General features: G+C 59.5%; 1 protein-coding gene across 5 annotated transcripts; it reads left to right on the top strand.

The window, feature by feature from the left end:
* The first annotated feature begins 2,199 nt into the window (after positions 1-2,199).
* Positions 2,200-18,561, top strand: DBN1 (drebrin 1). Of its 5 annotated transcripts, none has more exons than XM_031010593.3 (15): positions 2,214-2,490; positions 7,009-7,064; positions 7,687-7,799; positions 8,034-8,108; positions 8,224-8,370; positions 8,519-8,596; positions 8,789-8,940; positions 9,016-9,079; positions 14,793-14,852; positions 14,941-15,064; positions 15,743-15,880; positions 16,215-16,385; positions 16,776-17,425; positions 17,726-17,828; positions 17,983-18,561. In XM_031010593.3, the coding sequence occupies exons 1-15, from the start codon at positions 2,405-2,407 to the stop codon at positions 18,051-18,053; spliced, it is 2,088 nt and encodes a 695-aa protein (XP_030866453.1). In that variant the 5' UTR covers positions 2,214-2,404; the 3' UTR covers positions 18,054-18,561. The 5 variants fall into 5 exon arrangements, with proteins under 5 accessions (XP_030866454.1, XP_030866453.1, XP_055242334.1 ...); XM_055386359.2 differs by lacking the exon at positions 2,214-2,490 and adding an exon at positions 3,553-3,807; XM_031010594.3 differs by lacking the exon at positions 15,743-15,880 and having other exon boundaries at positions 2,200-2,490.
* The last annotated feature ends 78 nt before the right edge of the window (positions 18,562-18,639 follow it).

The raw sequence follows: 18,639 nt of genomic DNA, 5'->3' as shown, positions 1-18,639 counted from the left end.
CTTGAAGGGTGATCGGTTTGGGGGTGGCAGACACGAAGTCCTGGTAGGAGGAACCCACCAGCCGCCCACCCACCAAGGCTGAGTGTGTGGGCTTCAGGGGCAACAGCAGCTGAAAGGAGGCAGGTTCTCAGAGGACAGTGACCAGTGGCCACCCACTCCCACCAGTCAGGGCAACTGAGAACTATGGGTCCACTGAGTTTGGCAAGTTAGGGGTTACTGGTGACCTTGGCCAGAGCAGTGCCAGAGAAAATGCGGGGAGGAGGAGACAGAGGACAGATGTCTGTCTGCATCCTATAGAAATGAGAGGATGAAGATAACCTGGAAGGGTGACGGGTGCGGAGACCAGGGGAGTGGGCTCTAGGGCATGCCAGCAGGGAACACCCTTGCTTCCCTGAAAATAGGGAAAACTGAGTGCAGGGTGTATGGGAACTCTCTATACTATCTTTGTAACTTTTCTGTAAATCTAACACTGTTCTAAAATAGAAAGTTTATTTAAAAATGTTGATGGCAAGAGGTGAGAGTGGGCGTGGCTGGAGAGTTTGTAGGTGGCTGGTGGGGAGGCAGAAATTTGAGGAAGGAAGAGCTTAGATGCATTTAGGGCTTCTGTTTTTTGGATGCAAAATTGAGTGTGCAGGAGGCTGGGGGGTGAGGGGAGCAGGGGGGGCGAGGAGCTGTGAGCTAGGACAAATCAAAGGAAGCTGGAAGAGGCTGAGGCCACAGATGCTCATGGCCAGCCATCTGCTGCCCCTTCCCGGCTGCAGGGTCTCCCTCCTCCCCAGAATCAGGCTCTTCATGCCTAAGGGTGGGGGATGGCTGAAGCTCTGTCCCTCCATGGCTCTCCCCACTTCCCTTCCCCACCGTGTGTCACCCACTCCCTTAGGGATCCCCATTGCAGGCCAACCACACCTACTGGCCAGTTGGTCTAGGGCACAGGGCCTGGCTGTGTCCCTGCCTGGGCCTCACTCTAGCGGTGGCCATGGAGAAATTGCCATGGCCAGTGGTCCCTAGACATAGTGGGCACTGACTTCCCAAGGCAGGGGCCTGTGAGTATTTTGAGTTTTAAGAGGGTTCTCCCAACTCCAAAGCGCCAGGAACACTGCCACATAGGCAGCCCTGCTCTCCTTCTCTTGGCATAGCCAATTACCCAACGCAGAACTCGGAGGCCCAGCTAGAACCACCTCCTCCTCCGTGGTGCGGTTGGGACCAGGTGAAGTTTGCTCAGGGAGGTCGAGGTTGGAGGCTTTGTAGTGGTGGAAAAGGCTTCTGAGCGCTGTGAACAGTTTCAGGGTCCCAACCCAGCAAGGAACGGAGTTGGAAGGCCCTGGCATGGTGTCCACTCCCTTGCAGGGGGGACTTTTCTGAGGCCCCCTCCCCTTCTGTGCTTAGAGCTTTAGGAGATAAAGGTGCCAAGAGGCTGGCCCTGAGCGTCCTTGGAGGAGCCCTGCCCTGGGAGTCTGGGGTTAGATGCTGCTTCCGGAACTCTACTTGGGACTCCTCTGGGAGGCGTGAGGCTTGAGAGAGAATGCAAAGGATCTCCTAGCTGGCCCCATCTGAGAGGGCACAGGCGTGGAGGGGAGGAGAGGCCTGGAATGGAGGGATAATGAGCTGGGTAGGGGCTGAGAATGGCCTGGAATAAGTGGTCATGGAGCCGAGATGGGGGGCTGTGGTTGGGAATTGGGAACTGGGATCAGGATGAGACTGGGATGGGTTGGACTGAAGATGTGCCGTGACACATGTTGGGGGGGGACACGTGCTAAGCATGGGGCTGAAGCTGGGATGGGAAAGCAACTGGGGTGGATTTGAGGGTGGGATGCAGATGACAGTGGATATGATGGGATAGACTTGGCAAGGACCTCTCAGGGAAAGGAGACGGGCCAGGGGTGGGGTGGTGTGTGAGCTGGGTTGGGATGAAAATGGGTTTAACATGGGGTGGGACGCACCAGGAATGGAGATCAATGAAGCAATGGGTGGGGCGGAACCGGATTGGGACGGGGGGAGGTGGGGACGGGACTGGGTTCGGGGCTGGAAGGAGGGCTAGCGCCGAGGTTACGGACGGGGCAGGTGAGGGTTCGGGACGTGGGTGGGGCTGGCCCTGGAGCGGCGAGCAGGGGCGGCGGGTGAGGGGCGCGGGGGCGCCCGGGGCAGGCCGGGAAGGGGGGGCGGGCCTCCCCCTGGGCCGGGCCGGGGCGGCGCTAGGACCGAGCGAGCGGAGGGAGCGAGCCGGGCGGAGCCAGCGCCCCCCGCCCCCCGCCGGCCGGCTCCCCTCCCCCGGCCGCTGGCTCGCTCGGCTCGCGACGCTGCAGAGGCTCCGAGGCGGCGGCGGCGACTCCCTCTTTCCCTCCCTCCTCCTCCGTCCGCCCGTCCGTCCGCGCGTCTGTCCGTTCGGCCCGGTCCGGCCCGAAGCATGGCCGGCGTCAGCTTCAGCGGCCACCGCCTGGAGCTGCTGGCGGCTTACGAGGAGGTGATCCGAGAGGAGAGCGCGGCCGACTGGTGAGCCCCCCGCCCCCGCCCCCGGCCCCTTTGTCCCCGCGCCGCCGCCGCGCCTTTGTTTCTCTCCCGCCCCGCCGCCCCGCCGCCGGGAAGGGAGGGGGACCCCGAAATGGTGCAGCGGGCCGGGAGGGCCGGGAGGGGCTGCCTTTGTGCGCGCCGGGGGAGGGGCCGGCGGGCCAGGCGGGGCACTGCCGGGCCCCGAGCGCCCGGAGGCGGCCCAAGGCGCGCGGTGGGAGCGGCGGCCGGACGCGGCCCGGAGGCGCGGGGTCCCGATGTGGGGCCCGGGGCCGCGTGGCCCTGCGGGAGCCCATCCCCCACCCTGCCCCCCGGGCCCGGGGGACCGGTGTGCACGGGGCGGCCAAGGGCACCTTCGCCACCTTCGAGAGGGCGAGGTCCGGGCGGGGACGGGGCGGGGACCGAGCTAGCGGAGCCAGCGCAGCCTGCCCGGCTCAGCCCGGCCCGGCCACAGCACAAAGGAAAGCGAGGGCGGGGGAGGAGCGGAGCGGGCTGGGGGCCGGGCGCCCCGCCCACCGGGGGGCCTCTCGGAGTGGGCCGCCCTCCCCCCGAAACCTGGGCTGGAGTGAGGTGGAAGGATGTTTGCTGCCACATGGCGACCGCGAAGTGACTCCCTTACCGCCGCGGGTCGCGGAGGAGGCAGGGGTGAGCTCTCCTCCCCTACCTGAAGGGGACTGCGGGGACTGGGCAGCTGGGCTGGGGGGCACCGAGCTGCCTAAGGGGCCAGCTGAGGTCCCTGGGAGGAAGCCCTCTGGAGAACAAGTGTGGAGGGAGCCCCCAAAGACGGCTGAAGGGGTGAACAGATCCACCGGCCCCCAGCAAGGGGCACTCGGTCCCTGATGGGGGAGGAGCTGGGCCGCCCCTCACCCCGCCCCCCAGCTGTTGTCTCCCGCTGAGCTGGGGGAGGGGATGGACCACCTGCTCTGGGGCTGGCGGCCCAGGGTGGTGGAAAAAGGAAACCGAGGGGTTCCTCACAGCCCCATCCTGGAATCCTTTAACCCCACCGTAATCCTCTTCTCCTAGGGAAGGTGCCCATCTGGTTCCTAGGCCTCCTCTCCCTGCTGGCAGATGGGAACAGGTTCTTCTTGAGGAAACTGAGGCAAAGAGGAGGGCGGGTCTGAGGGACCCCGCTTGGGCTGGCCTCACCCGCACACTGGGAGGGCAGCCAGGTGGGGACTCTGACCTGGGGGCTTCTGGAGGAGAGGATGAGATGGCTGGGCATCCATGGCATGGTACTGCAGCACTGGCCAGCAGCCAGGCCTTGAGGGATGGACGCGAGAGACAACCTCTCGTGTCCTGCAGGTCAGTCACAGGAGAGGCCGGCACAGGCTCAGCAGGCAGGCGGCCCACCCATTGTCCCAGCCCTGCCCCAGGGGGGCTGAGATCATGGGAGGAGCTCTGGGCAAGTAGCCGGTTTGGCCTGGTGAAGGAGCTGGCTTTGGGATAAGGCCCCGCCTGGGGAGAGGCACAGCTCACCCCAGAACACCTCCTTTGCCCTCCAGCCTGGAGGGGTGTTGGTAGACAACACCCCATTTTCTCCTAAAAGCAGAGCTCTGGTGGCCTATTGCCAAGGCCACACAACCCCTGTTGCCCCACATCCTGCTCAACAGAGGCCTGCCCCCACCCACCCCAGCAGCATCCGTGTGGCCAAAGCGAGTTATTCATCACTGGTGTGCGTCAGCCCCCATCTGGGTTGTGTGTGGGACACACACAGATGCACACACGTACCCTCGCACATGCACACATTCGTTCACTAAGGGCCCAGATAACATTTTGAAAAAGGGGTGTGAGGATCACTTTCTACACAAGAGAATATGAATACCCCAGGGCCCAGCATGGAACCAGGGGTGCAGTGAGGTCTGAAGACTCAGAGGCAGACCCTGCACATAGGTCCAGAGGGAGGGATGTCTTGGGTAAATTGCTGTCTGCCCCCCGACCCTTACCTTGCCTCCAATGGGGAGGGGTGGTTGGGGGAGTTCACTCCTAGGTGGCAGGGCCCCTGAAGTGCACCACTACTCTGGCACAGGGAGCAGGGGACCCAGGAAAAGAGGTTGTATGGTGGGAGGGGCCACTGTTGTCCTGGTTGTGATATGACTCACTGTGATCATACACAAGTTCCTGGTCCTCTTGGAAAGAAAAGGGATTGGGCCCAGCAGTACCTCGGATACTGAAGGCCTTTCTAGCACCACCATCCTGAGAGTGATGATCCTGCGGTGTCCACCTGCCCTCAGCCCCCCACCCCAGCTCACCCCCCACCCCAGCTCACCCCAGGGTCTCTGGAACTGCCACATTCCAGCTCCCACCTCACGCTAGTTCAGTTTATCTGGCTAGATGGCTTTTGAGTTGGTGTCAATATCACACATACTTCTGGTATGCGGTGTGCTGGACCCCAGGACCCAGAGAGCAGGATGTGCTGATTGACTGAGTCAGCGTTCCTGCCTTCACCAGGCTTACAGTTGGGGGCAGTGTCTGTCTCCAGGAGTTGGAGCTGGTGAGATGTGTAGATGCCTGGTCGCCTACCCCATGCTGATTCCCTGTGGTTTCGCCAGCTTCCACCTGGTGCACCACCAGGCTCGGGGTGCCTCTGATGTGGTTGAGAAGCACTGGTCTTTGTATTCCTGCTGGGATGTGGTGGGTGCTCTGGGAGGGGCAGCTCAGGAGAGGCTGCTGGGGGCCAGCACTGGGCTCTGAAGAACGGAAGCATTCCACTGGGAATAAGCGTGGGGTAGAGGAGCAGGTCTTGCCTTCCATGTGAAGAGAACTACATAGGCAGAGGCTCCAGGGTGAGCCCTGTCCAGAACCCTGCTTGGGTCAGGGAGCCGTCCAGTGTGTCCCAAGTGTGTGGTGTGGACAGGGTGGTCCAATGGAAAGGCAGGCTGGAGGGTTTGAACTGGGGTATGGTTTCTGCTGGGGGAGTGCTGCGGCTGGAGCAGGAAGAGGTGGCCGGAGGTGGGGAGCCAGGGGGTGAGGATGGAAGGCGCCCCAGGGAGCCTGGGCAGGCCAAGACAGGTCCTCTCAGAGGGAGGCTTGATGTCTACAGCAGTCTCTAGGAACTAGGGTCCCTGGGGTCTGCATTAGTTTCTCATCAGTGCATGGAGAGGGACAGAGCCTGCTTCTCCCAGGGCCCTTTGTTCCCGTGGTGGGTTAGGGCAGCAGGACAGGTGGTGGGCCAGCTGTGCTGGAAGCATCTGTCAGGGCCAGGCTGGGGCTGGGGGTAACAGTTGGACCAGGAGCTCCCAGCCCCACAGCCCACCTGTGTTCCTTCCTGGAGGTAGGAAGCTGGGAATCCAGGAAGGGGAGGGGCTGAGGCCATTTGGCCCTGGCCACAACCTCCTGAGATGTCCCTCCATCCCTCCCACCTTCATTTCCTTCGTCCCTTCACTTCTGTCCTTTCTCTTCTTCCTCCTCTCCTGGTTTCTCCCTCTGCTTCTCCCCTCCTCTTTCTCTTCCCCCTTGCCCTCCCTTTCTGCCTCCCCTCCTCACAGCCCCAGCCTCCTGCCTTGGCACCTGGGGAATAGGAGTTTGGAGAAGGGGTTGAGAGCCCTTTCAAACTTCAGGGACAAGGCCCTTCCTCCTAGGCCCCGGCTCTCCTCCCTCCCAGAGGGTCCTCAGCCTGGGCCTGCATGGGGTGATGGAGGAGGCATCTCTGCCTTCCCTTCTGTGAAATGGATGCTCCGTCACCGCAGCCTATCAAAAGGAGCCAGGGCACACAAAGCTAGGGAGGAGGAGGAAGGAGGAAGGCCACCAGGTCAGCTTTCTGTTAGACCTCAGACAGAAGGAAAGGCCAGCAGTCTCAGGAAGCCTCAGCCAGGACTGAGGCAGCCTAGGGGCTGGAAGGCCTGGAGCTCAGGCATGGCCACCCCGGGGCCAGAGTCTGGGCGAGAGTGACTGCAGTGACCTCATCCCCATTTCAGAGAGGCGGAGATTGAGGCTGAGGGCGGGTCCCCAGGGTCCTTTGTGTTCAAGGAGAATGCAGTTGGGGTGGGCCAGTCGTGTGCCAATTGCAGGGTTGCCATGGTTACTGGGGGATGCCCAGAGCTGTTGGGAGCACCAGGTTCTCTCTTCTCCTCCTCCCTCCCCGGGGGAGGGGCAGCGGGGACCAAGGCACGTGCCAGGTAAGTTCCTGGCACTAGCCAATGGGGGATGAGGATCGTGGTAGCCAGGGAACGGTAACCAAGGAACCGTCGCCTTGGAATCTCCATCACACACCCGCTCCACTGGGCTGTAGGCTGCCAGGGCCAGGGCCGGGATGCTGCGCAATGAGCTCGACCAGCCAGCAATTTCTCCCCTCACTGCCTGCGCCCCCCTGACCCAGGCCTCCAGCAGCACCCTGCTGGGCTCCCGCCTGAACCGATGCCTGGCCCTGTTGTCGTGGCTACAGCAGGAGCCCTCCCCGTTCCTGTCCTACCCCCTCCATGTCCCTCTCCCTCCCCAGAGCCGTCCCCACCCAGAATTGGCGGCCTGGGCCCTGACAGTTTGACAGCCACCCCTCCCTCTCCCCAGGGCTCTGTACACATATGAAGATGGCTCCGATGACCTCAAGCTTGCAGCATCAGGAGGTAGGAATTCCAGCCATTCCCTCGCCTTCCTCTCCACCCCCTCCTCCTGGTTGTTTTCTTCCCCACCCACCTGGCTGTAGGCCACCTCCCTGCCTGACCCTGCAGCCCCACACTTGTCTGGATCTGGCGGGTGTCCTTCCTCCAGTCATCCCTGTGTCCCCAGGGTGGGGAGGAATCTCAGAGCCTTGTTGAATGTTGGACTTCTGAGGCTGAGCCTCCAACAGGGAAAGTGACTTATCTGAAGCCACACAGCTGGGACGCTTTGGGGGAAGGGCCCTATTCACCACCTTCCCCAGAGCCAGAAGGCTTGATTGTGCCTCTGGGCACTGGCACCTGGTGAGACATGATGATGTGTGAAGAATGAGACCTGAGTGTGAAGAACAAGCACTTCCTCAGTCCTACCCCAAATCAGGCCCTTGCAGGAGTCACAGGCAAAGCTACATCCCTGTGCGCCACCACCCCCACACATACCAACACAAAACTGGGACCCACAGACCCCAGAGGCCAGAAGACCCTTGGGGGTGCCTGTGGAGGCCTGGAGGAGTCTTTGCTTTGAGTTCCAGGCTCTTTTTGGGAAGGGTTTAGGAGGCAGAGAGACCTGACACTCTCCTGATTACTCTAGAAGGGGGCTTGCAGGAGCTTTCGGGACACTTTGAGAACCAGAAGGTGATGTACGGCTTCTGCAGTGTCAAGGACTCCCAAGCTGCTCTGCCAAAATACGTGCTCATCAACTGGGTATGCGGCCAGGGCTGGGGAAGGGGGCTGAGGGCCCAGAGCTGCTCATCAACTGGGTATGCGGCCGGGGCTGGGGAAGGGAACTGAAGGCCCAGAGCAGTCGCCCTCCCCGTCGGCCCTCTGACACCCGTGGAGAGGGAACCCCACCCTCTTCCCACCCCAGGGAAGATGTACCCTATCGTGTAGGGCCCCCCTTGTCCTTTCCTGACCCCCTCTTTGCTGGGTACTTTGCAGGTGGGCGAAGATGTGCCTGATGCCCGCAAGTGCGCTTGTGCCAGCCATGTGGCTAAGGTGGCTGAGTTCTTCCAGGTGTGTGTCAGGGGCCAGGGCTCTTGGGGGTGGGGACAGTCACCAGGGTCTGCATGCTGGGGTGGTGATGGCGGGAGGATGGTGCCGCCTGAGCACTGCCGTCTTCTTGCGGAAGGGCGTCGACGTGATCGTGAACGCCAGCAGCGTGGAAGACATAGACGCGGGTGCCATCGGGCAGCGGCTCTCTAACGGGCTGGCGCGACTCTCCAGCCCTGTGCTGCACCGACTGCGGCTGCGAGAGGATGAGAACGCAGAGCCCGTGGTTAGTGTGTGTTTGGCACCCGTGGGCTCTGCCTGCGTGGCCTGGTGCCCGAGTCTGGCCTGCCCGGTCCCTCTTAGCTCTCACCCTTTAGGTGTCGGGGGCTCCTGGGGCATTCAGCCTGCTTATGCTGGGTCCTTCGACACTGCAGGGCACCACCTACCAGAAGACGGATGCAGCTGTGGAAATGAAGCGGATTAACCGAGAGCAGTTCTGGGAGCAGGCCAAGGTATGGAACCCTGAGCCAGGCCTGGCTAAGCCGCCCCTCATGGACCCCATGGGGCAGGTCTGAGTCCCTCACTGCAGTGGCATGGCCCATGCCACAGGCCCCGCCCCCAGCGCTGGGTTAGGGAGGGGCTGGAGGGGCAGGGTCCAGGCGCCTAGGCTCGGGGCCTACCCTTGTTCGCACCGGGGCTTGCAGAAGGAAGAAGAGCTGCGGAAGGAGGAGGAGCGGAAGAAGGCCCTGGATGAGAGGCTCAGGTTCGAGCAGGAGCGGATGGAGCAGGAGCGGCAGGAGCAAGAGGAGCGCGAGCGGCGCTACCGGGAGCGGGAGCAGCAGATCGAGGAGCACAGGTGAGCCTGCCCGCCCGGAGCGCTCCAGGGGCCCCCAGGCGCACCCTGACGGGTGCTGGCTGCTTATCGTTCCAGGAGGAAACAGCAGACTTTAGAAGCGGAAGAGGCCAAGAGGCGGTTGAAGGAGCAGTCTATCTTTGTAAGTTCTTTGCCAAGGCTCCTGGTCTCTGGGTCAGGGAAGTGAGAATGGTCCCTGTGTTCCTGGGCTTTGTGGGGAGATCAGTGGCTCAGGGACAGTGGTGGCTGTTCTGGGGAGCTGCATGGGCACAGGGTGCTATGGAGCATGAGGCCTGGCACCTCATCACATGGGGCTCTGGCCTCTGGCCGTGGAAAAAGACTACTTTGGAGAAGCTTGTGCTCTAGATTGGAAGAGAAAATCCATCTAGACCCAGACCCTCACTGACCAGGCTCCCCCTCCCCTCCCCTGGGGGTTCTCGGCAGATTAGACACTGTTCTGCACTCTGAGGTGCCACCAGGCCTGGTCCCGCCACAGGAGTGAGGCAGGCGGCATGGGTGAGCTGGGGCCAGTGCTGAGCATCTGCAGGCAGTGTGCACCGTCTCCCTGGGAGCAGCCCCTTTGTTCCAGGGGTACTGTCTGAATCTCCACACATTGGGAATGGCCCGTAGGTCCTGTGGATTGGTCCCTGAGAATCACAGCAGAGTCACATCTCCATGCTTTGAATTTAGTATTTTGGAAATAGCTAATGTCATTCAGGACTGAGCATGGCTCAGTTCAGGAAGGGAGGTGGGTTGATACTCATCTGGATTGGGACTGTGATGGGCAGATGCAGGGCTGTGGGGACTCAAATGGGCTCCGGAGTCACCCACAGGAGGCTGAGAGAGAGGAGGCAAGATAGTCCTGCAGGCAGCAGCATTAAGTCACTCCAGTCACATCTGCCCTTGGATGGGGTGGGGATGATGTGTGGCTGGTAAGCTCCAGCCTCAGTCATTCATTCAACACACACCTGCCACCTGCCACATACAGGACATGGTGGAGAACGAGCTGGGTAAGATCTTTTTTTCATAAGTTGATTCATGTATTTTTTTTTTTTTTTTTTGAGATGGAGTCTCACTCTGTCGCCCAGGGTAGAATGCAATGGCGTGATCTTGGCTCACTGCAACCTCCATCTCCCAGGTTCAAGCGATTCTCCCGCCTCAACCTCCTGAGTAGCTGGGATTACAGGCGCGCACCATCATGCCTAGCTAATTTTTGTGTTTTTGTAGAGACTGGGTTTCACCATGTTGGCCAGGATGGTCTTGAACTCCTGACCTCGGTTGATCTGCCCGCCTCGGCCTCCCAAAGTGCTGGGATTATAGACGTGAGCCACCGCGCCCGGCCACATGTATGTAACTGTGGCAAAATACATAAAATGTACCATTTCAGTGATTTTAAAGTCTGCATTTCATTAAGCGGCATTAAATTCATTCACATTGTAGGATAACCACCACCACTGTCCATTAAACGCAAATTCTGCCCTTCCCCACTCGCCAGCTCCTGGCAACCACCATTCCACTTTCTGTCTCTATGAAGTTGACTACTCTGGAGACTGCCTATCAGTGGAATCACACGGTGTTTGTCCTTTTGCGTGTGGCTTATTTCACTTAGCATGATGTCCTTAAGATTCATCCATGTTGTAGCATGTGTCAGAATTTCCTTCTTTTTGAAGGCTGAATCATATTCCATTGTATGGATATACCACATTTTATTTATCCTTTCAGAGTGAGGTTTTTTTAAATTTTTTTATTTTTTTTATTTTTTTGAGACGGAATCTCGCTCTGTCGCCCAGGCCGGAGTGCAGTGGCGCGATCTCAGCTCACTGCCAGCTCCGCCTCCCAGGTTCACGCCATTCTCCTGCCTCAGCCTCCAAGTAGCTGGGACTACAGGTGCCCGCCACCACGCCCGGCTGATTTTTTGTATTTTTAGTAGAGACGGGGTTTCACCATGTTAGCCAGGGTGGTCTCGATCTCCTGACCTCGTGATCCGCCCACCTCGGCCACCCAAAGTGCTGGGATTACAGGCGTGAGCCACTGCACCCGGCCTGCCTCCCAGGTTTAAGTGATTTTCCTGCCTCAGCCTCCCAAGTAGCTGGGATTACAGGCGCCCACCACCACGCCTGGCTAATTTTTGTATTTTTAGTAGAGATGGGGTTTCATCATGTTGGCCAAGCTGATCTTGAACTCCTGACCTCAGGTGATCCACCCGCCTCGGCCTCACAAAGTGCCAGGATTACAGGCATGAGCCACTGCACCCAGCAGATAAAGTTTATTTATTTATTTATTTATTTATTGTATTTTTAGTAGAGATGGGGCTTCACCATGTTGGCCAGGATGGTCTCGATCTCTTGACCTCATGATCTGCCCTCCTTGGCCTCCCAAAGGCTGGAATTACAGGCGTGAGCCACCTCGCCCAGCCAAGTTTATTTATCTATTTATTATTTTTTTATTTTTTTGAGACAGAGTCTTGCTCTGTCGCCCAGGCTGGAGTGCAATGGCACAATCTCAGCTCACTGCAACCTTTGCCTCCTGGGTTCAAGTGATTCTCTTGCCTCAGCCTCCTGAGTAGCTGGGATTACAGGCGTGCACCACCATGCCCAGCTAATTTTTGTATTTTTAGTAGAGACAGCGTTTCACCGTGTTGTTCAGGCTGGTCTCGAACTCCTGACCTCGTGATCCACCTGTCTCGGCCTCCCAAAGTCCTGGAATTACAGGCGTGAGCCACCACACCCTGCCTGATAAAGTTTATTTATTTTTTTATTTTATTTTTATTTATTTATTTTTTTTGAGATGAAGTCTCACTCTTGTCCCCCAGGCTAGAGTGCAATGGCGCCATCTCAGCTCACTGCAAACTCTGCCTCCTGGGTTCAAGCGATTCTCCTGCCTCAGCCTCCCAAGTAGCTGGGATTACAGGTGCACGGCTCCATGCCCGGCTAATGTTTGTATTTTTAGTAGAGACGGGGTTTCACCATGTTGGCCAGGCTGGTCTCAAACTCCTGACCTCAGGTGATCCTCCCACCTCGGCCTCCCAAAGTGCACTGCACCCAGCCCTGATAAAATTTATTTTTTTGCTAACATTTCAAACATACACACATGCAGGCAGACAGAATAGTGTTGTGAACCCCCTGAGCTGATTTATTTTCACCAGTTATCAACATTTCAGGTAAAGTCTGAAGGAGCTTACCATTATTTTATAGTCCCATCTGGCCCTTCAAGTATAGTTCACGTGAGAGTGACAGTGGACATTCTAGCAGGTCAGCGTGGTACCCTTTCAATTTCAGGTCCTCTAAGGAAGGGAATATGCGAGAGACTTTGGGATTTAGCACCGTGAAATGCTTTCTCTTGGCTTAAGGAGCTGTTGCTTTCTCTCCCCTGTTATGAATTGTGTTCCATATCTGAGTTCCCTTTTTGCCTGGCCTGCAGGGGAGCTCCCGTGTATCTGAAAATGCTTTAGGCACAGCAGTGGCTTTGACCCATGTGGTTAGTGCGTTGATCTCTCTCCTCCCTCTGGGCCTTACTTGTTTCGGTGTTGTTCACATGGTTAGTAGTTTATTAAAGCCTTTGTGGAGGCTGGGCGCAGTGGCTCACGCCTGTAATCCCAGCACTTTGGGAGGCCAAGGCAGGCGGATCACGAGGTCAGGAGATCGAGACCCTCCTGGCTAACATGGTGAAACCCCGTCTCTACTAAAAAATACAAGAAATTAGCCGAGTGTGGTGGCGGGTGCCTGTAGTCCCAGCTACTCGGGAGGCTGAGGCAGGAGAATGGCGTGAACCCGGGAGGCAGAGCTTGCAGTGAGCCGAGTTCTCGCCACTGCACTCCAGCCTGAGTGAAAGACTCCGTCTCAGATTAAAAAAAAAAAAAAGCCTTTGTGGTAGCTGCCTCTGGTCCTTTCTTTGAACAAGGCAGAGGAACCAGGTGAGATTACAGCAGGCAGTGGGCAGAGCAGCAAAGGCTGGTGGGACACAGGCTCATGGGAAGGTGAAGAGCCTAGGCTGAGTGGGGGAGATTTGATTGGGAAAGGAGAGCAAGGGCAGAGGAGTTGTTCAGACTTCATTCTGGGGGTCACAGAGTTATCACTGAGGTGACAGCCCTCCTGAGGTGGGATACTACGAAGGGCCCTTCTCCCAGTGCTCCTGACATAAGCTAAAATTTTAGATTATAGGCTTAAAAACAGAGCGGCCCTGGGACTTCACCACCTTAGCAGCCCCTCCTGCCCAAGCTGCCACCTGAGCAGCAGGGGACACCGACTAAGAAGCCTTTGGTGTGTGAGTGCAGTTGAGCAAACATGCGCCCGCCTTGTGCTGGCCACCCACCCGGAGACCCCGGTCCTCATCCTGTGTTGCTCACAGCGGAGGGGGAGGTGCCTCCGGAAACAGGAACTTAGGATGTGGTGTCATCGTGGTGGAAGCCAGGAGCACCCTGTGGGGACCCAGAGGAGGAAATGACCTGAACAAGCCCGGGACCTCTTCCCCAGGAAGCAGTGGCCACACTGCAGCTGGAAACCAGAGGGCCTGGCCCCCGGGTGGGGAGCAGGCATTTGGGAGGGAGGGCCAGTCTCCCATGCTGAGGCTTGGAGGTGGGAACGGGTGTGCCTGTTCTGGGAACTGACTGCGTCGTGCTGAGGACTTGATGTCTACATCTCACAGTATGTGGGCGCCTTGGGGTGGGGGCCGGCAGGGGGTGGTGTTGGAGAGGTGACGGCTAGGTCAGGCAGGGGTGGGGGACGTAGGCCAAGCGCGGGCGCTGCCCACCCAAAACAACGTGTGCAGTGGGCAGGTGAAGCCAGTAGGCGATGGTGGGGCCGGGGGTGAGCGGGCAGCACACGCCTGTCTTAAGGGGGCTGCGGCGAGGCCCCGGTGATGGCTGCTCCGGGCTTACAGGTGATGTCGCCAGGGCTCTGGCACCTCAAGAGAAACTGGGACCCTGACTTCAGTATGAAAGTTCCTGGTTTTTAAGTGGTGGCAACTAATGAACATGGTTTAAAAATATCATACCAGCAAAACAAAAGCCATCTGTGGGTCATATTTAGCCAGTGCTTGCTGCGGCTCATGGGAACCCCTGAGGGATTTTAAGTTCAGGAAAATCATGGTCTGATCCGCATTTTGGAAAGGTCCTTTCAGGGCCTGTGGAGAGCAAATAAGGCAGGTAGCAGTGAGGAAGGCTGGATCATGATGCCACAGTCCAGGCAGCAACACTGGGAGCATGGTGTCCCCGGCACTAGGGTAGGAGGTCCAAGAAGTTATCTGCAAAACAAGGAGCACTTCTGGAGGGCCCTAGGCACCTGCTTAGATATGGGGATGAGCAAGTGAGTGAGTGAGCCTGGTGCCCAGAGGCCTGGCAGGTCAGAGATGAGGTGGCTGAGGGCCCTGAGGGAAGCGAGGGGCTGTGTGACCCGGTTTGACGGGGCAGAGGTACCACCTCTGAAACCCTTCCTGCCAGATTGCAAAAGAAGCATGGGGGCTGTAAGAAGGCCAGAAGGCCGGGCACTGGTGGCTCATAACTGTAATGCATCCCAACACTTTGGGAGGCCAAGGCAGGAGGATCCCTTCAGCCCAGAAGTTTGAGACCAGCCTGGGCAACATAGGGAGACCCCATCTCTACCAAAAAATTAAAATTAGCCAGGCATGGTGGTGCACACCTGCAGTCCCAGCTACTCGGTAGGCTGAGGTGGGAGGATTGCTTGAGCCCAGGAGGCAGAGGCTGCAGTGAGCCATGATTGTACCACTGCTCCCCAGCCTGGGTGGTAGGGCGAGAACCTGTCTTAAAAACAAAATCAATAAATAAAATACAGTAAAAAAGAAGGCCAAAAGCCCCTGTGGGGGGTAGGTGCACCAGACACTGTCCCTTTGGTTTCTAGGGTGACCATCGGGATGAGGAGGAAGAGACCCACATGAAGAAGTCAGAGTCGGAGGTGGAGGTGAGAGCTGGGGGCACCAGCCAGGTGAGGCGGACAGGGCTATCTCAGCTTGCCTGGCCCAGCCCCAACCTTTTCCTCGTGCCCTCAGGAGGCAGCGGCTATTATTGCCCAGCGGCCTGACAACCCAAGGGAGTTCTTCAAGCAGCAGGAAAGAGTCGCATCGGCCTCTGCGGGCAGCTGTGATGTACCCTCGCCCTTCAACCATCGACCAGGTAGTCCTAGGCCCCACCCCCCCCGGCCCCACTCCTCAGGTTGCGGCCCTGAGCCTCTCTGGGACTCTCTCGGAAGGGAAGCCTTGCCCAAGCAACCCTTGGAGAAGGCGAGACCCTTCATCCAGCGTGCATCCGCCCACCACTTCCCAGGTGGCAGGACCCCAAGAAGGGCCGGGGATGGTGGTGAAGTCGCTTGTGGCTGAACAGTGGGGAGTGCTAGGGCCTGTGGGGCAGCTCTGGCACGGGCTGAGGCACAGCGCTGGCAGCTCAGCTGGGGTGAATTAGGTCTGGCCTGGAAGGCCGGAATGCATGCGGGCTGGGCTCTTGCCCCGGGCCTGAGGGAGCCTTCTGGAGCTTGCACCCAGGTGTCCCCGTTCCGCTTCTCACTGTGCTGCTTCCGCCTCCCCTGAAGCTCTTCCCTGCCCTGTCTGCTGGTCTGAGTGTGCTTGCCCCATGCTGGGGTCCCGCCACAGGCCGTCCCCACTGTACTGCTCCCAGGCTGGCTGTGTGTCTGGGGCTGGTGTGATGCTGTGGCTGGCTTGGCTGATTGTGCCCCTGGCTGAAGGCAGCTTGGACATCCAGGGCCAGGCCTGGGGGCGGGAGAGGCCTCGGGCAGGGGTGGGGGAGACTGACCCTCTCTTGTCCTCTGTCTCTTTCTCTGTCTGTCTCTCTCGGCAGGTCGTCCGTACTGCCCTTTCATAAAGGCATCGGACAGTGGGCCTTCCTCCTCCTCCTCTTCCTCCTCCTCCCCTCCACGGACTCCCTTTCCCTATATCACCTGTCACCGCACCCCAAACCTCTCTTCCTCCCTCCCATGTAGGTAGCAGCCCCAGGCCTCGGCGGGGGTGGTAAGGAGGGCCCCGCTTCCCAGCAGCCCCCCGCCCTCACTCCCCCAGTCTGACCGCTGATCTCTGGTGTTTGTCCCCAGGGCAGGCACTGCCTGCCTCTTGCCCCTGGCCTTATGGGGCACTGGCCCCCAGGGGCCTAGCTTACAGGGTCTGGAGCTGTAGTCTGGCCCCTGGGGGCGCTGGAGAGCTCCCAGCCCCCACCCAGATTCCAGAGAGGAGGTGCTGGCCAGGCCCCAAGGTGGACAATCCTGTCTCACCCGGCTCCCCCGCCCTCACTGACCCACCTGGGGTTTGTTCCACAGGCAGCCACCTGGACAGCCACCGGAGGATGGCGCCCACTCCCATCCCCACGCGGAGCCCGTCTGACTCCAGCACCGCCTCCACCCCTGTCGCTGAGCAGATAGAGCGGGCCCTGGATGAGGTCACATCCTCGCAGCCTCCACCACTGCCACCGCCACCCCCACCAGCCCAAGGTGAGAGAGGGATGCTACCTGCACCAGGCCTCCCATCATCAGTCCCTGGCTGGGAGCCCCAGGTTGCCATGGTAACCGTTCTCCAGGGATCTGGGCCACCCATCACCAAGACTGCACTGCCCTGGAGGCGGCTGTGTGGGGAGGAGCCCTGGTGTACAGTCAGACCTGCCCTCCCTCAAGCTTAGCACCCGCCCTCTCAAGTGGGAATCGGGCCTTGGCCTTCCTCCCGGAGCTGCCAAGGGGCTTAAAGTCACTGGGGTCACAGGGTAAGGGGGCAGTGGGACACCTGCATGGAAGTCCCTGGCTCCCTCACTCCTTAGTGGGTGGGCAGGGTCTCCATCCTCCCCGAGGGGAGCCGGTTACATATCTCCTCTGCCTGTGCTGTGACAGAGACCCAGGAGCCCAGCCCCATCCTAGACAGTGAGGAGACCAGAGCAGCAGCCCCTCAGGCCTGGGCCGGCCCCATGGAGGAGCCCCCTCAGGCACAGGCGCCTCCCCGGGGGCCAGGCAGCCCTGCAGAGGACTTGATGTTCATGGAGTCTGCAGAGCAGGCTGTCCTGGCTGCTCCCGTGGAGCCTGCCACAGCCAACGCCACGGAGGTCCACGGTGCAGCTGACGCCATTGAAACTGACACTGCCACTGCTGACACCACTGTTGCCAACAACGTACCCCCCGCCGCCACCAGCCTCATTGACCTATGGCCTGGCAACGGGGAAGGGGCCTCCACACTCCAGGGTGAGCCCAGGGCCCCCACGCCACCCTCGGGTACTGAGGTCACCCTGGCAGAGGTGCCCCTGCTGGATGAGGTGGCTCCAGAGCCGCTGCTGCCAGCAGGCGAAGGCTGTGCCACCCTTCTCAACTTTGATGAGCTGCCTGAGCCGCCAGCCACCTTCTGTGACCCAGAGGAAGTGGAAGGGGAGCCCCTGGCTGCCCCCCAGATCCCAACTCTGCCCTCAGCCCTTGAGGAGCTGGAGCAAGAGCAGGAGCCGGAGCCCCACCTGCTAACCAATGGCGAGACCACCCAGAAGGAGGGGACCCAGGTGCGGCAGGGACTGCCTGGTGGGAGGGATGGGAGGGAGTGGGGGCTGAGCAGGGTGCTGGCCCTGCATTCCTCATGCTTGCACCAGTACCCCCTTCTCTGTGACCCACATTATTTGAGGGGAAGTCCATTCCACCCTCCCTCCCTGGGCCGGCTCTGCTTTTGTTCCCAAGGCAGGCATCCTTGTTTCCCTGGCAACCACTGATGGAATCATTGGTTGCTGGGGAAACGGGCTCAGGCCTGATAGGTCAGCCCCAGTCCTGCTGGGTGGGGCCAAGTGACCTGATGCTTTCCCCTGCAGGCCAGTGAGGGGTACTTCAGTCAATCACAGGAGGAGGAGTTTGCCCAATCGGAAGAGCTCTGTGCCAAGGCTCCGCCTCCTGTGTTCTACAACAAGCCTCCAGGTAGTACTGGGCTGGATGATGGGGAGGAATTTGGGTGCGGGGGATGGATTTGAGTGTGGGTAGCCACCCCACCACTACCCACCGCTCACAGAGGCTGGGGACACAAGCATGGGTCTGCTAGGTCCCTAACTCCTCTCCCTTTCTAACGCCACAGAAATCGACATCACATGCTGGGATGCAGACCCAGTTCCAGAAGAGGAGGAGGGCTTCGAGGGTGGTGATTAGCGGTGGCGCCAGCCCTAGGCTACCCTTGCCAAGGCCGCCCACCTGCATCGGCCTCTGGCCAGACGGCCCGCCGTGCCTGCATTCGCAGCAGCTCCGCCTGGCACCCACTCCGGATTCCGGCCCTGGCTGGGGACTTGGCCGCTTCCCTACCCACAGGGCCTGACTTTTACAGCTATTCTCTTTTTTTAAAAAGTTGATAGGAGACTTGTACAGTTGACTGGTTTTCCTCTCGTTGGTAGTTGAGACGCTGTTGCAAATTCCACCCCTCCTTCCCTGGTCCAGATTGTAGCTCTTAGTCCTCCCTGCTCAGCTGGCCGGGTTGGAGGCCTCACCCTGCTTGGGGCCTGGCGTGGGGGGAGCTCTGGTGGGAAAATGTCCCCCACCTCTTTTCCTAGTTTTATGTTTCTTGGAAAAATATCACTTTGTATTCTCTGTCCAGGGCTTCAGATATTTTGCACGAATTTTAAAACATGGCAATAAATGGCTCGTGGGCTCTGGCTTCCTGGGACCCCCTCCCCGCCCTTCTTTTGACCCCTTCCTGTCTGGCCCAAAGGAAGTAGCAGGCCCAGCTGGGGCCCCTCGGCTA

The sequence above is a fragment of the Gorilla gorilla genome, chromosome 4 (assembly GCF_029281585.2).
Source record: "Gorilla gorilla gorilla isolate KB3781 chromosome 4, NHGRI_mGorGor1-v2.1_pri, whole genome shotgun sequence".
Lineage (NCBI taxonomy): Eukaryota > Metazoa > Chordata > Mammalia > Primates > Hominidae > Gorilla > Gorilla gorilla.
Note: the sequence above shows the minus strand (reverse complement) of the source record. Positions and strands in the feature narration are given on the sequence as shown.